The following is an 18,801-nucleotide window of genomic DNA, read 5'->3' on the forward strand; positions in this document are numbered from 1 at the left end:
CAAATTAAGAGACTGTAATAGTCCAGCTCAGAAATGAAGAAGGTAGTAGCAATGAACTAAAATAGTAGCTGTGGAGATAAAGAAAAAGCAGATTAAAAGGGAAGAGCTGGAAAAACTTAGTAACTAGATAGAAGAATAGGGAAAATATATGATAAGATAATATTACACATAGACACACGTAAGAACAAACTCTGATGGCATTTCTGGCTGGGTTCATACCAACTAACCAGTTGTATGTGCTGTATACCTCTGGGAAAGTTGCTTAACCTCACTGTGCTTCAGTTAAATCATTGGTAAAATAGGGATGATGATAGTGCCTAACCCATAGGGTTGTTGGACATTGTGCTTAAATATCAGAGTCACCCTTTTGAGGACATCTATTATAGTTGTACCACTTTCCTCAGGTTTCATCAACATGGTCTTGGCCTCCTTTCTCTACTTGGCTGACTCAGGCTGCCAAGTGAACTGTAATGTATAGCTACACCAGAATTTTAACAAATTGCCTATCACAATCTAGTGCTTGACATATATTTTTCATTAGTACCCGAGAAGTCCATACTGTTTAATACTAACTTCATTGAGAATTACTGATTCGTATTTTTCAAAGATGTCTAATTTAGTTGAAAACATAAAATTAAGAACCAGGTTGTCTGCATCTTTATTTCTTGTGACAGGAAATGGGAGAGATTGGGCGCTCTTAATTATCTGAGCTGTGACAGTTCCTGATTTATACTTATAATAAAACCTGGTTGTCATTTGAGCCAAGCTGTCATAGGAAGTGTTAACACACATGAAATATGTGGGGAAATAACTCAGAATCTCCCCCACGTCCCGCCTTCAAGTTAAACTAAAAACACGCATTGTTATAGAAAATAGCTAAAAATAGTGACCGAGGGCTGCAGAAAAATAAGTGAATCATAAAAATTAAGCAAAAGTCTTTCTTCGTACACGGGCTATCACAATTATACCTAATAAAAAGGGGATTTTGTTACCCGAACAATTAAACTGCAACAAATGAATTACTATAACACGTACTCCAAAATTCTGTTCTAGAACTAAAGACATGGTAGTCAATTTCTCCTATAAAACTATAGTTTTAATACCTTATAATGTCAGACTATCTATGTAAGAAAAACAAGAAAGAGGTAAATTTTCTGGAATATATAATTAAACAATTACTAAGCATAGGAAAAATTCCTAATGTCTGCAGTAATCTGGCAATGGAGGTAGTAAATAAGAGATCATGGAAATAGAAAAATTCTATAAAAGAAAAATAAACTGCTGAGTAGAAACTATTTCTGCTGTTGTTCTGTGGAGTGCCTAGTACTGGGGTCATAACCAGAGACACCAGACTCTTATTTTATACCTGATTAAATGGGAAAATAATTGTTTTAGAAAAATAATTATTGAAAAATATGACAAAATACCTTAATATCCATCAAGAATTATAAATTTCTAGTGCTACAAGGGATACTGAAGACTATCCAATGTGCTTCTTTAACAAACAGACAATTTGGCCCATAGAGATTATGATTTACCCAAGTCGAACATAATCCTGCATAATCTATTGAGAAACTTATATTTTCAACATCTTATAACAGAGGAAACACATTCTTCTGACTTAAGTAGCAATTGTAAACCATTTCTACAGCAAGTAGAAGATATAATGTTTTGTACAGAAGGATAATGAAAAATAAAAACCTCATTACCCGTGCAGGACTGATGTCAGTGGTACTAAGAGCTAAGTCTCCTTGTTGAGAATTGATAATACTTTTAATCCTCAAATCCAAATCTTGAGCAACTTCCTCTATTGCTTTATAAAAAGGATCCCTGCTGTTCTGGCCTTTAATCAGCTGCATCTTTATCACTGAGAGTATCTGACCCCCTGCAATACTGAAAATAGAAATAAGATCACTTTTATAATAGTATGAGAAATGTCAATATGCTTATAAGCTTGAAAATATAATTCTCAGAGTTAATCAACACTTTTCAAAGAATATGGCTTTAATCTTAGAAATCAAACAGTAACATATTTAAGAAAAGGATGAGAACCATTAGAAACAAAATTTAAAAGTTTTTCTAAAAGCAAGTTATTTCAGTAAGGTAAGTTACTTCTTCCTTGATTTAAAAGCTAGGGGAAATAATTTAGTTATATATGATATATGATAAAAGATTCAGATGCAGTTATATACATGCAATATACTTAAAATACATACCTTTAGGTACAACGAAGATAACACTAGCCACCTCTCATTAAAAACCTAAAATCCTACATAACTTAATCTTTTTTTTTAACATCTTTATTGGAGTATAATTACTTTAAAATGGTGTATTAGTTTCTGCTTTATAGCAAAGTGAATCAGCTATACATATACATATATCCCCATATCTCTTCCCTCTTGCATCTCCCAACCTCCCTATCCCACCCTTCTAGGTGGTCACAAAGCACCGAGCTCATCTCCCTGTGCTATGCGGCTGCTTCCCACTAGCTATCGATTTTACATTTGGTAGTGTGTATATGTCCATGCCACTCTCCCACTTTGTCCCAGCTTACCCTTCCCCGTCCCCGTGTCCTCAAGTCCATTCTCTACGTCTGCGTCTTTATTCCTGTCCTGCCCCTAGGTTCTTCCGAACCTTTTTTTTTTTTTTTGGATTCCATATATATGTGTTAGCATAAGGCATTTTTTTTTTCTCTTTCTGACTTGCTTCACTCTGTATGACAGACTCTAGGTCCATCCACCTCACTACAAATAACTCAATTTTGTTTCTTTTTATGGCTGAGTAATATTCCATTGTATATATGTGCCACTTCTTCTTTATCCATTCATCTGTCGATAGACACTTAGGTTGCTTCCATGTCCTGGCTATTGTAAATAGAGCTGCAATGAACATTGGGATGCATGTATCTTTTTGAATTATGGTTTTCTCAGGGTATATGCCCAGTAGTGGGATTGCTGGGTCATATGGTAGCTCTATCTTTAGTTTTTTAAGGAACCTCCATACTGTTCTCCATAGCGGCTGTATCAATTTACATTCCCACCAACAGTGCAAGAGGGTTCCCTTTTCTCCACACCGTCTCCAGCATTTATTTGTAGATTTTTTGATGATGGCCATTCTGACTGGTGTGAGGTGATACCTCATTGTAGATTTGATTTGCGTTTCTCTAATGAGTAGTGATGTGGAGCATCCTTTCATGTGTTTGTTGGCAATCTGTATGTCTTCTTTGGAGAAATGTCTATTTAGGTCTTCTGCCCATTTTTGGACTGCTTTGTTTGTTTTTTTGATATTGAGCTGCATGAGCTGCTTGTAAATTTTAGAGATTAATCCTTTGTCAGTTGCTTCATTTGCAAATATTTTCTCCCATTCTGAGGGTTGTCTTTTCATCTTGTTTATGGTTTCCTTTGCTGTGCAAAAGCTTTTAAGTTTCATTAGGTTCCATTTGTTTATTTTTGTTTTTATTTCCATTCCTCTAGGAGTTGGGTCAAAAAGGATCTTGCTGTGATTTATATCATAGAGTGTTCTGTCTATGTTTTCCTCTAAGAGTTTTATAGTGTCTGGCCTTACATTTAGGTCTTTAATCCTTTTTGAGTTTATTTTTGTGTATGGTGTTAGGGAGTGTTCTAATTTCATTCTTTTACATGTAGCTGTCCAGTTTTCCCAGCACCACTTACTGAAGAGACTGTCTTAGCAATGAATTTGGTTAAGTAGCAGTATACAAAATTAATGCACAGAAATCTCTAGCATTCCTGTACACTAATGATAAGGTTACATAACTTAATCTTTAAACCAATTCAATAAGTATTATTACAGATGAAAAAATTGAGTCTCAAAAAGGTTTAATAGCTTGTCCAAGAACACACAGTGTTTGTTCTCGGCTAGGAAGAAGGTGGTAAGGAAGGAGACTGACCTTAAATACATGATATTGCACTCTAACATGAGAAGGGTTATTATATGGAAGAGGAAATTAAACTAGTTAATACTAATCTAAAGGAAACCAGAGACTGGACCAATTATGGCCAACAGACAAGTATTTTTGCAAACATGAAATCAATTGTTTCTTTATACTGAGCCTGAACCTCAATGAATTTGGGTTGCAGTTCTGCTCTAGAAGGCTGACCTAAAATCAATGTTACAAGGAGGAAGGATTTTGGTCCATTACAAGGAAGACATTAAAGGTGTCCAACAATAAAAGAGGGCTCTTTTTTGAAGTTAAGAGATCTTCATCCCTAGAGGTATCCCTGGAAAGGCTGCACAGTGTCTAATGAGAAGGTGGTGTGGTCTGGCTATGGAGTCAGACAACCTAAGCACACATCACAGCTCCCTCACTTTCTACCTTGAATATGCTATTTAACCTCTCTGTGACTTTTACAGTAGCATAAAGGAAATTATGAATAGTGCTCATCCTCACTGCCTTATTGCCAGGCTTTATGTTTTAGGAAAGAAGCTAGGTTCCCTAACGACACTGGAAACATGACCGTTCACATACAAATAGCTTGTCCAAATAGAGAAGGAAAGTTAGAAGAAAACTGCAGAGAGTGCATTACATCAGTATCTCCCAAATTTGCCTGATCATCAGAATCATACTCAGCATTTGTTTAAAATGTCAGCTCCAGTGAGTACACCTCCACCTGGAGGGCAGGCCGGCTCTAAAAGGGAGAAAGAGGCTGAGGGAACCATACCCAGTTCTTATAATCTTACCAGTTATGAGTCGGGAAGAATGAATGAAAGGTAGACAGAGAAATGTAGTGTTTTCTGGAGGAAGTTCCTCCACATGGACACGTGAAGCCAGAGAAAAAGGAGGTCCCCTCACTAATAAATGAGTCTAAAATATAGGAGCTGTAATGCAAATACTAACAATGTAACTGGTTAATATCTGAAAGGGAGACTAGTAGATTAGTCTCTGCTGATACAAAGAACCCACTCAATGATGTGCTAATTTCAGTGCACTGCTGTCCTTCTTAGGGGTTAGGGGCTCACCTATATGTCATCTGCTGAGCTTGATGTGGATCACGGCCAAACAGCCCTTTGTTAGAGTCTGGTCAGAGCACATATAATAAAAAGGGCCTGATTCTTTAAAAATAAAAAATAAGTAAAAATTAGAAAATAAAATAAAATATCAGCTCCAGATCCCATCTTACTGAATCACAATCTCCAGACAAGGATACTAAATAGCTGCATTTCTTTTGAAGATATCACAGGAGATTCTTATGACTAGACAAGCTTGGGAAACATTTCATGAAAAAATTAGCTCCCTGAGAAAGGAACCATACTTTACTAATCATCATACTAACTTGGCACACAGAAGAAATAACTGATACCACTATTGAATAAATGACCGCTATCACACATAAGAGTGTGAAGTTTTTACTTGTAAGATTAAAAGACATACATTTTACTATTTTTCATATTATTATTTGCAGTAGAAATGCACTCAGAGAGTTTCAACTTACACTATGGCAGACTAGTTACTCTAGGGGAACATTCCCCTAAGCTTGGTAAGAATCGGGGGAAATCTTCAAGTACCACCTAATTTCTTCCCTAAAAAAGTGACAAAAGCTGGAATGGAAAGTTGAAAGCTGTGAGTGGTAAGCAGGATGAATGGGGGTTTTCCTGAGGACAAAAATCTCTAGTAGCAATATGATCAGGACGCAAACCCTAAGTGGGAGAGAGATTTCCACACTGAGTCTGAACCTTCCAAGGGGGAAGGGAGCTAGTATGGCTTTTATTAGATTTATTCTATGTATTTTATATTTTTGAAGTTTTTTAAAAAAACATTTTTTATTTGGTTATGACGTAGAAATACAATTGCTTTTTTAAATTGATCTGTGCCCAGCAACACTGTTAAACTCTACCATTAATTTTAATAATTTGCCTTTAGATTCTTGGAGTTTTCTACATACACAATCATATTATCACTAAATAGAGTTTTATTTCTTCCTTCTCAATTGTTACATCTCATATTTCTTTTTCTTGCCTTACAACACTGAATTGGACATCCAATATTACGCTGAAAAGAAATGAGAACAGGAACTCTTGTCTTGTTCTAAATCTTAAATAATGTGCTAAAACATTTTACCAAGTAGGCTTTCATAGAAACCCTATATTAAGTTAAAGCTCTCATTCTTAGTTCATTTTATGCTGAAAGGGTAGTATCCCTACAGGTTGGGTATGTCCCAACAGACACCTCACCTTGGGCAGTCCCTGGGCTTTGTCCCCTGCTCCCTCAGACTTTAGTGACTATAAGAACAGACCCTCCAGATCATCAAATTCAGCAAGTTCTTTCAAAATAAAAGTTGGCTTCCCTTCTTGACTTCCCTCTCTGACTTTCTTCCTTCCCCCAGTTTTTGGCCTATTTTCATTACATTCACCTACTCATCAATGCATTTAAGTACTTTATAAATATGTCGTCCAGCAGTATTAATTATTTTCGATGGAAGGGTCAATCAAGGGACCTAGCCTGCGATCTGTAATCAGAAGTCTGAACGGACTCTTAAGAATTATTTTATGTAAACAGGCACTCTTTTCCAACTGGCTTTTTCTTAATTTTCATTTAAAAACACAGAAAATAATTGGATGAAATGTAGCCAAAATGAAAACATAGTTAACACTATGTGATTTTTCTGGGAAGTAATCTCTAATGGAAGAGTTTTGGAAAAGATTCAGAAGGATAATCAAATATGAAAGTGTCACAGTATCAGTTATAAGAACAAAAAAGAAAAAAAAAAGCTTTCAGTACTATTAAAGGTAAAAGTCACATTTGCCCTCTTTTCCCATTCCTTCTACAAGAACAAATATTCTAAATTTTAAAGATGATATAATCCCCTGAATGAACTGTATTTAGGAAAAATTCATAAGATTTGTATTTGAGTTGCTTGCCAAGCTCAGCATTTTGACCCTTAGCAAAATACGGCAAACACCAGTGCTATGACTAGTCTATTGCTATATGTTCACTATAAGAGCCAACATTAGCTCCTCAAATACCTGCTCAGCAACATAGCATAATTCAAATTCTTGCCTCTAGAACCTAGAAACTCCTGAAGTTTTAATCCAAATGATGCCAGGACATTTGTCATAGGCACTGGGGATACAAAATGAATAAAAGATTTCTTTTTAAGAGGTCACGATTGATCAGTTGATACAATGAGATAACAAAGGTATAGAGGGGATTTAAGTAGGGAGGTAGGAGAACAAGGAGGTCTTCAGGAAAGCATCCCAGAAGATATGACTACTCTGGATAAACATTAATAGAAGAATTTAGGTGAGAAAGAGGTTAACCAAAGTTCCTGACTGCTAAATGCATCACATTAAAACTCTGGGGCAGAAACAGAAAAATGAAGTTAGTGAGGAAAAACACAATTAAATCCCCAAGACTGAATCAAAACACAGTGACTGAAAGAGAACAATAAGCAATAATACAAATAGTGGGTAATATTTTAATGAATTATTGACTATCTTTACTATATAGAATGACTTGTCTTTTCCCTACCATCTTTAAGAATTTGATAACTATTTGCTAAATAAATTGTATCTTTAAAAATTAAATGTGATTAAAGGTACTACATGAAATGTATCAAAAATGATTCTGAAATATTTTAAAATGAAAAATGTAACACTAGGATTCTGGACTGGATAATTTCAGCTAGACTTAACATTCTATAAATGCATAATATTTAGTCCAATAAATATAATGCAGGTGTGTACTAAAAAGTTGTTATGTAATAAAATTGAAATACAGAATTTTAAACATTTGAACAACAGGGTACTAACTAATTTATGTAACCTGAAACTCCTAATTTAAAATGTTTTTCAGGTGAAAGTACAGTATGTATTTTATGGTGGCACCTACTGGCAAAGTGTAGAAATGCAGCCATACTATAGCTAAGATGGTCTGATGAAAAGCTGGCAGCAGAGAGGTAAATGTGATTTGGATTCCTCCCCTGTCTGTCTATTCCCCACCATTCCTTGGACTCAAAGATTATTGTTTCCCTTCCCTACCACCACCACCACCCTATTATAAGACAATTAGTACAAACTTACACTCAGCTACAAGGGTTAAATACATTTTTATCTCTGAGTTTTAAGGTTGAGGGACAGAGGCCAGGGTGAGATACAATCAGGAGGTAGAGAGTATAGAATTTGTACACCATACTGAGGTTTCTGGATTTGTATCCTGTACCTAATATGGAATCATTGAAGGGTTTTAATTATGGCGGTAACATCTAAAGTTTTGAAAAGACCACTGACAGCAGTGAGCACAAAAGGATGGGGCAACTCAAGACTGGAGGCAGAATGAACAACTTGGAGATAAGTAAAAAAAGTCCAGGCAAGAAAGGATGAAAGTCTGAAAACAGACTTTCCATAAAAAATGGAAATGAGATAGTAGCTACAGGAATAGAGATAAAGAATATCAAAAATGTTAAGTAAGAAGAATTGATGGATCTTAGTGAATGAAGGGACAGAGAAAGGGAGAATGGACTTGAGGACATGGAGAGGGGGAAGGGTAAGCTGGGACGAAGTGAGAGAGTGGCATGGACATATATACACTACCAAATGTAAAACAGATAGCTAGTGGGAAGCAGCCGCATAGCACAGGGAGATCAATTCAGTGCTTTGCGACAACCTAGAGAGGTGGGATATGGAGGATGGGAGGGAGGTTCAAGAGGGAGGGGATACGGGGATATAGGTATGCATATGGCTGATTCATTTTGTTGTACAACAGAAACTAACACAGTACTGTGAAGAAATTATACTCCAATAAAGATGTACTAAAATAATAATAATAAAAAGATATGTTCCAAATTTCTGCTTGGGCAGCTGGAGGCAGAAAGGCTTCATCAAGCTGGGTACTTTGGGAGGAGGTACCCATCAAGCAGGTACGCAGGGAAAGATGAAGATTTAGTTTGGGAGATGCTAAGTTTGAGTTTCATTTGACGTAACAACCTATAGGTACATAAAGATATATTTTGGAAGCTCAGGAAAGAGTTTGGATTTCACTGAAATATGGATTTAGAATTTGCATATATGCAGTCAGAGAGCTAAGTAGAAAATAAGAAAACAAAATCTCAGAAGTTATGGGGAAAAGAGCTCTAAAAGAGAAAATGATCAAACTTCAGGACTCAAAGAGACCAGAGGCTATGCCAACTAGAAGATCATAAGAAGATCTTTCGCAAAACAGCTTCAGTAGAGTGGAAAAGTGAATAAGTGTGAGTCAGTTAAACACAGACAAGTAAATAAGTATTGAGTGCCTACTCTGTGCCAGAACCTGTGCTAGGGCTAGGGAATATTAGTGAAGAAAATCAATAAAGCCCTCATAGAGTTTACAGCCTCATGAGACATATTCAAGATATTTTAAATCATTAGAAATTGGGAAGTGGAATAAAAGACAGTATTTTTTCAAGAATTTGAGCTATAAAAGGAATGAACTGACAAAAACAGAAGATGATTTGTTGTTTTTTCTTATAATCTTTATAGACTGTGGCTAAAGGACTAGTAGAAGTTGAAATTATGAGACAAAATGAATAACCAATGAAACATTGTCCCAGTAGGTTACCCATACTATAGGAAATATCCTCCCTTCTCCCCATCTGGACTTCATTTCACCACCATTCTCCATGTCTGGTTAACTCCTTCAAGTTCATCCTTAAGCTCAACCATTAACAAACATACAGGTAAATACTCCTGACACTCTTATCCCCGGCTCCCACAAACTAAGTCAACTGTCCTTTCCTCTGTACATCTTTCCATTATTACATAAATAGAATACATGTTTTAAGTTTTTGATAACTTTACTATTTATAACCATGAAATGCATATATACTTAACATATGCAAAAATCACCTTACAGAAGAAAATAGAGATTGCTCAGATGGACTATTTAAACACCCACTTCTTCAGTATCGTCCCTAGAACACAGATTAATTGCTCATTATGACCAAACAGGATATTCAAAATAGATGGCTGCTAAATTGAAGAACTGAAGTTTACCTTAGGTGCCTCTAAAACGTACTTCTACCCTTTTGTACAAAAGTGTATGTATGGATGTACTTTTACCCTGTTAACTTACCCCAACTAGAAATTCCTCCAAAAAGGAATGCAATTGTAACAAATTACATTGGATTGAATATATGCACTTATATCTGTTCCCTCCTAAAGTGCCACTAAAGTGACAAAAAGGAAAATGTTTTAAATCCATAAAGAAAAACAGAATGGGAGAGGAGACAACAGTCGAGAGCAGAGACATATCATGAAAGTACAGAAAGACGAAGAGCAGATGGAAAGGTGATAACTGACTACCCAGAACACAGAAAGCTACAACCTAAGTTAACTGCTAAAAGATACACCAATAAGAAGTAATCTCAGAAACTGAAGTCAATACTGAAGGCTATGGTGAAGGTGTCATTGCAAATAAGAAAGCTGGTTGACAGTCTATGTGAGGAACACTTAGACCCCTGAATCTCCTCTCTTATTCTGAGCAATCAGGCTAGTGCACTTCTGTCACCTCAGCATGGAAAGCAGGATTACGCTGAAGAAACTAAGCCAGAGAGGCTCCAGACCTATAGGTACCAATGACTGAAAACAGAGGGACTGAGCAAAAGTCTACATATTGAACTGGGTGGCTCAGCATCAACCTACCCTCCCTCAAATCCCAGAATATTGCTAGCCAGACTTACTGCTTTCAGAAAGAGACTAAAGGATGCCATTGTGGAAATTTTGGGGTAAGTTCCAAAGAAAAGACCTGCAATTATTCACATTTGGAGAATTCCCAATAAAAGAGCCAAGTGGCTACTATGCTATAATGAAGTCCACTGTATAGAGTTGCTAATCATCCTTATAGGGTCTCATTCCTAAATATGAAACAACAGTCCAGAATCACCCGACATTTTAGGAACATGAAAGAGGGCAACAGAAGCAAAAAGAAAAACATTCAACTAGATAAAACAATGACTATCCAGGAAGCAGATGAAAAATGATCACATAAATTAAATAACCTTGGAGAAATAAATGAAGCATAAGATCACATACAATCAAATGTGAGAATAATGATATATATCTCCCACTTACTTTTTCTCAGGAAGATACTTGAGCAAAATAAGGGGTTTAACCAATTAAAAATAAAGTCATGGAATCCTGGAAACAAGGCAGAGGCAAAGAAAATTCACAAGGTGATGAAGCTTCATGGCTGACACTCTGAAACAGGCCTAGCAAGCAAAAGTATACAAACTGAATGAAGAAGATAGATGACTCTAGAGAAGGAATGTCTTCAAGGGCAAAAATAAGAACTGATAGATGACCTAATAAAAAAGAAGAAATTGTATACTTTCATTGGCAAACGATAAAGAATTGATAATAAATATATAAGAAGCAAAGCAAGAGAAAAAAGTAGATAATCATTGACTCCAGAAAAAACCAAAAATGTATACAAGAAAGGAAGTATAATAACAGTATATAATACAGCTTAGCTGTAGGTAATAATTACTGAGTTATAATAATATAAACTCTAAAATATGATTTAACCTGATACTGTGGTATAACTATATTAGAAGGAGAGAAGAAGAGAAGTGTGTGTATGTGTCTGTGTGTGTGGTAGGAGGGGGAGAGGAAAAGAGGAGTATTGGGAGGTTGGTGAGTGGGTGGCAAATCCTCATCTTCCATGGTAGGAAGTTAATAAATAATGCCTAAAATTGAAACTCAAAATTAGCTGCATAGACCAACAAGGGCTTAATATCCAAGAAACAGACAGCTCATATAACTCAGTATCAAAAAACAAATCAACTAATCAAAAATTGGGCACTAGACCTGAATAGACATTTTTCCAGACAAGACATACAGATGGCTAACAGGCACATGAAAAGATGCTCAACATCGCTAATTATTAGAGAAATGCAAATCAAAACCACAATAAGGTATCACCGCACACCTGTCAGAATGGCTATCATCAAAAAGTCTACAAATAACAAGTGTTGGAGAGGATGTGGTGATAAGGGAATCTCAAACACTGCTGCTGGGAATGTAAACTGGTACAGCCACCATGGAAGACAGTATGGAGGTTCCTTAAAAAACTAAAAATAGAGCTACCATATGATCTGGCAATTCTACTCCTGGGTATATATCTGGAAAAAATGAAAACACTAATTCGGAAAGATATATGCACCCTAATATTCAGAGAAGCACTATTTACAATAGCCAAGACATGGAAGCAACCCTAGCGCTTAATCCAACAGGTAAGAATGAAATATTGCCATTTGTAACACTGTGGATAGACATAGAGAATATTATGCTTAGTGAAGTAAGTCAGACAGAGAAAGACAAATACTAAATGATATCACTCATATGTGGAATCTAAAAAAATAAAGACAAATACACATATATACAAAACAGAAACAGACTCACAGACATAGAAAACTAGTTTATGGTTACCAAAGGGGAGAGGGGGGAGGGATAAATTAGGAGTACAGGATTAATAGATACAAACTACTATACATAAAATAGATAGGCAACAAGGATTTACTGTATAGCACAGGAAATTATACCCAATAACTTATAATAACCTATAATGGAATATAAACTGCAAAAATACTGAAACACTATGCTGTATACCTGAAACTAACATGATATTGTAAATCAACTATAGTTCAATAAAAATTTTAAAAATAGCTGTATAAAAATTTCATTTAAATGAGGTAAATAGGGAAATAAACACACATAAAAATATTAAAAGTCAATTCCTCTGAGGATTTTATTACTGTAAGTCTATAGTACCATTTGACTTCAACAAAATATATCTATTTTGCTTTGCCAAAAATATAGTATTCTTTAAAATTAATTATATTGCTATCTCAGAAGAAATGGCTGGCCAATATATTATTTAGAAATTCAGATGTCACTGATATTGAATATAAGTCATATTCAAACCCTCTTCCAAATTCACTTCATTGTAATAGATATCCATATAAGAAGACAGAAGGAAACAATTCAGAATAAAATCCTGAAAAAAATTCTTCTTGGAATCTTAAAATGGAAAGATGTTTCGTAGAGTAACATATAGCGATTAAGAGAATGGGTCCCTGGGTCAGAAGTGAATTCAGATCCTAACTCTGCTACTTAATAACAATGTGACTAAGGTAAGTTACACCAGTGCTTCAGTTTCTTCCTCTCTAAACTGAGTATTTATCTAGCAACTACAATGTAAGGTTTTTTTTTAATGATCAAATGATAATCCCCATAAAGAGTTCAGTGTAATGTCTGATACATAGTAAGTGTTCAATAAATACCAGCTATTTTTATTAGTACTATGCTATGGCATACCCATCAAACTGACAATGATCTCTCATGATTGCTAGCATATACAACCCATTTCTGCCCCCCACAAATTAATCTAAAATTAACTCACCATAAAATATACCAATATTATAAATAAGAGTCTATCTGATTAAAAACACCTCTTAATTCCAGTATCATTTAAAAACAAATCAAAAACTTATGCATAAGAAAATGACAGACACCAAACACAACAGGAACTACGAACCTACAGCCTGCAAAAAGGAGACCCCAAACACAGTAAGATAAGGAAAATAAGAAGACAGAAAAACACACAGCAGATGAAGGAGCAAGATAAAAACCCACCAGACCTAACAAATGAAGAGGAAATAGGCAGTCTACCTGAAAAAGAATTCAGAATAATGATAGTAAACATGATCTAAAATCTTGGAAATAGAATAGACAAAATGCAAGAAACATTTAACAAGGACCTACAAGAACTAAAGATGAAACAAACAACGATGAACAACACAATAAATGAAATTAAAAATACTCTAGATGGGATCAACAGTAGAATAACTGAGGCAGAAGAACGGATAAGTGACCTGGAAGATAAAATAGTGGAAATAACTACTGCAGAGCACAATCAAGAAAAAAAGAATGAAAAGAACTAACGACAGTCTCAGAGACCTCTGGAACAACATTAAACGCACCAACATTCAAATTATAGGGGTTCCAGAAGAAGAAGAGAAAAAGAAAGGGACTGAGAAAATATTTGAAGAGATTAGAGTTAAAAACTTCCTTAATATGGGAAAGGAAATAGATAATCAAGTCCAGGAAGCACAGAGTCCCATACAGGATAAATCCAAGGAGAAATACGCCAAGACACATATTAATAACACTGTCAAAAATTAAATACAAAGAAAACATATTAAAAGGAGTAAGGGAAAAACAACAAATAACGCACAAGGGAATCCCCATAAGGTTAACAGTTGATCTTTCAGCAGTAACTCTGCAAGCCAGAAGGGACTGGCAGGACATTTAAAGTGATGAAGGAGAAAAACCTGCAACCAAGATTCCTCTACCCAGCAAGAATCTCATTCAGATTTGATGGAGTAATTAAAACCTTTACAAACAAGCAAAAGCTGAGAGAGTTGACCACCACAAAACCAGCTTTACAACAAATGCTAAAGGACCTTCTCTAGGCAAGAAACACAAGAGAAGGAAAAGACCTACAATAACGAACCCAAAACAATTAAGAAAATGGGAATAGGAATATACATATTGGTAATTACCTTAAATGTAAATGGACTAAATGCTCCCACCAAAAGACACAGATTGGCTGAATGCATACAAAACCAAGACCCATATATTTGCTGTCTACAAGAGACCCACTTCAGACCTAGAGACACATACAGACTGAAAGTAAGGGGATGGAAAAAGATATTTCATGCAAATGGAAACCAAAAGAAATCTGCAGTAGCAATTCTCATATCAGACAAAATAGACTTTAAAATAAAGACTATTACAAGAGACATAGAAGGATACGACATAATAATCAAGGGATCAATCCAAGAAGAAGATATAACAATTGTAAATATTTATGCACCCAACATAGCAGCACCTCAATACATAAGACAAATACTAACAGCCATAAAAGGGAAAATCGACAGTAACACATTCATAGTAGGGGACTTTAATACCCACTCTCACCAATGGCCAGATCATCCAAAATGAAAATAAATAAGGAAACACAAGCTTTAAATGATACATTAAACAAGATGGACTTAATTGATATTTATAGGACATTCCATCCAAAAACAACAGAATACACATTTTTCTCAAGTGCTCATGGAACGTTCTCCAGGATAGATCATATCTTGGGTCACAAATCAAGCCTTGATAAATTTAAGAAAATTGAAATTGTATCAAGTATCTTTTCCAACCACAACGCTATGAGACTAGATATCAATTACAGGAAAAGATCTGTAAAAAATACAAACACATGGAGGATAAACAATACACTACTTAATAACGAAGTGATCACTGAAGAAATCAAAGAGGAAATCAAAAAATAACTAGAAACAAATGACAATGGAGACACGATGACCCAAAATCTATGGGATGCAGTAAAAGCAGTTCTAAGAGGGAAGTTTATAGCAATAAAATCCTACCTTAAGAAACAAGAAAATCTCGAATAAACAACTTAACCTTGCACTTAAAGCAATTAGAGAAAGAAGAACAAAAAAACCCCAAAGGTAGCAGAAGGAAAGAAATCATAAAAATCAGATCAGAAATAAATGAAAAAGAAATGAAGGAAACGATAGCAAAGATCAATAAAACTAAAAGCTGGTTCTTTGAGAAGATAAACAAAATTGATAAACCATTAGCCAGACTCATCAAGAAAAAAAGGGAGAAGACTCAAATCAATAGAATTAGAAATGAAAAAGGAGAAGTAACAACTGACACTGCAGAAATACAAAAGAAAATGAGAGATTACTACAAGCAACTCTATGCCAATAAAATGGACAACCTGGAAGAAATGGACAAAGTCTTAGAAATGCACAACCTGCCAAGACTGAATCAGGAAGAAATAGAAAATATGAACAGACCAATCACAAGCACTGAAATTGAAACTGTGATTAAAAATCTTCCAACAAACAAAAGCCCAGGACCAGATGGCTTCGCAGGCGAATTCTATCCAACGTTTACAGAAGAGCTAACACCTATCCTTCTCAAACTCTTCCAAAATATAGCAGAGGGAGGAACACTCCCAAACTCATCCTACGAGGCCACCATCACCTTGATACCAAACCAGACAAGGATGTCACAAAGAAAGAAAACTACAGGCCAATATCACTAATGAACATAGATGCAAAAATCCTCAACAAAATACTAGCAAACAGAATCCAACAGCACATTAAAAGGATCATACACCATGATCAAGTGGGGTTTATTCAAGGAATGCAAGGATTCCTTAATATACGCAAATCAATCAATGTGATAAACCATATTAACAAACTGAAGGAGAAAAACCATATGATCATCTCAATAGATGCAGAAAAAGCTTTCGACAAAATTCAACACCCATTTATGATAAAAACCCTGCAGAACGTAGGCATAGAGGGAAATTTCCTCAACATAATAAAGGCCATATATGACAAACCGACAGCCAACATCGTCCTCAATGGTGAAAAACTGAAAGCATTTCCACTAAGATCAGGAACAAGACAAGGTTGCCCACTCTCACCACTCTTATTCAACACAGTTTTGGAAGTTTTAGCCACAGCAATCAGAGAAGAAAAGGAAATAAAAGGAATCTAAATTGAAAAAGAAGAAGTAAAGCTGTCACTGTTTGCAGATGACATGATACTATACATAGAGAATCCTAAAGATGCTACCAGAAAACTACTAGAGCTAATCAATGAATTTGGTAAAGTAGCAGGATGCAAAATTAATGCACAGAAATCTCTGGCATTCCTATACACTAATGATGAAAAATCTGAAAGTGAAATCAAGAAAACACTCCCATTTACCACTGCAACAAAAAGAATAAACTATCTAGGAATAAACCTACCTATGGAGACAAAAGACCTGTATGTAGAAAATTATAAGACACTGATGAAAGAAATTAAAGATGATACAAATAGATGGAGAGATAAACCATGTTCTTGGATTGGAAGAATCAACATTGTGAAAATCACTCTACTACCCAAAGCAATCTACAGATTCAATGCAATCCCTATCAAACTACCACTGGTATTTTTCACAGAACTAGAACAAAAAATTTCACAATTTGTATGGAAACACAAAAGACCCCGAAGAGCCAAAGCAATCTTGAGAACGAAAAATGGAGCTGGAGGAATCAGGCTCCCTGACTTCAGACTATACTACAAAGCTACAGTAATCAAGACAGTATGGTACTGGCACAAAAACAGAAAGACAGATCAGTGGAACAGGATAGAAAGCCCAGAGATAAACCCACACACATATGGTCACCTTATCTTTGATAAAGGAGGCAGGAATGTACAGTGGAGAAAGGACAGCCTCTTCAATAAGTGGTGCTGGGAAAACTTGACAGCTACATGTAAAAGTATGAGATTAGATCACTCCCTAACACCATACACAAAAATAAGCTCAAAATGGATTAAAGACCTAAATGTAAGGCCAGAAACTATCAAACTATTAGAGGAAAACATAGGTAGAACACTCTATGACATAAATCACAGCAAGATCCTTTTTGACCCACCTCCTAGAGAAATGGAATTAAAACAAAAATAAACAAAGGGGACCTAATGAAACTTCAAAGCTTTTGCACAGGAAAGGAAACCATAAACAAGACCAAAAGAAAACCCTCAGAATGGGAGAAAATATTTGCAAATGAAGCAACTGACAAAGGATTAATCTCTAAAATTTATAAGCAGCTCAATAACAAAAAAACAAACAACCCAATCCAAAAATGGGCAGAAGACCGAAATAGACATTTCTCCAAAGAAGATATACAGAATGCCAACAAACACATGAAAGAATGCTCAACATCATTAATCATTAGAGAAATGCAAATCAAAACTACAATGAGATATCATCTCACACCAGTCAGAATGGCCATCATCAAAAAATCTAGAAACAATAAATGCTGGAAAAGGTGTGGAGAAAAGGGAACCCTCTTGCACTGTTGGTGGGAATGTAAATTGATACAGCCACTGTGGAGAACTGTATGGAGGTTCCTTAAAAAACTACAAATAGAACTACCATATGAGCCAGCAATCCCACTACTGGGCACATACCCTGAGAAAACCATAATTCAAAAAGAGTCATGTACCAAATTGTTCACTGCAGCTCTATTTACAATAGCCTGGAGATGGAAACAACCCATCATCAGTTGAATGGATAAAGAAGATGTGCCCATCATCAGATGAATGGATAAAGAAGATGTGGCACATATATACAATGGAATATTACTCCGCCATAAAAAAAAACGAAATTGAGCTATTTGTACTGAGGTGGATAGACCTAGAGTCTGTCATACAGAGTGAAGCAAGTCAGAAAGATAAAGACAAATACCGTATGCTAACACATATATATGGAATCTAAGAAAAAAAATGTCATGAAGAACCTAGGGGTAAGACAGGAATAAAGACACAGACCTACTAGAGAATGGACTTGAGGATATGGGGAGGGGGAAGCGTAAGCTGTGACAAAGCGAGAGAGGCATGGACATATATACACTACCAAATGTAAGGTAGATAGCTAGTGGGAAGCAGCCGCATAGCACAGGGAGATCAGCTCAGTGCTTTGTGACTGCCTGGAAGTGTGGGATAGGGAGGGTGGGAGGGAGGGAGATGCAAGAGGGAAGAGATATGGGAACATATTTGTATGTATAACTGATTCACTTTGTTATAAAGCAGAAACTAACACACCATTGTAAAGCAATTATACTCCAATAAAGATGTAAAAAAAAAAAAGAAAATGAAAAAACCTAGCAGAAAACGGAATATAAAATTCATCATATTTTCATCAATTTCCTGACTCATTCTTGGTATG

General features: G+C 35.6%; 1 protein-coding gene across 3 annotated transcripts in view; it reads right to left on the minus strand.

Moving 5' to 3' along the window:
• PARPBP (PARP1 binding protein) overlaps nt 1–18,801 on the minus strand; it is an 86,258-nt gene that overhangs the window by 19,662 nt on the left and 47,795 nt on the right. For all 3 annotated transcript variants that reach the window (XM_032646439.1, XM_032646437.1, XM_032646438.1), the window contains exon 7: nt 1,710–1,893. In XM_032646439.1, coding sequence (XP_032502330.1) covers nt 1,710–1,893 — 184 coding nt within the window. The remainder of the gene's footprint in view (nt 1–1,709; nt 1,894–18,801) is intronic.

Source organism: Phocoena sinus, chromosome 10 (genome assembly GCF_008692025.1).
Source record: "Phocoena sinus isolate mPhoSin1 chromosome 10, mPhoSin1.pri, whole genome shotgun sequence".
Lineage (NCBI taxonomy): Eukaryota > Metazoa > Chordata > Mammalia > Artiodactyla > Phocoenidae > Phocoena > Phocoena sinus.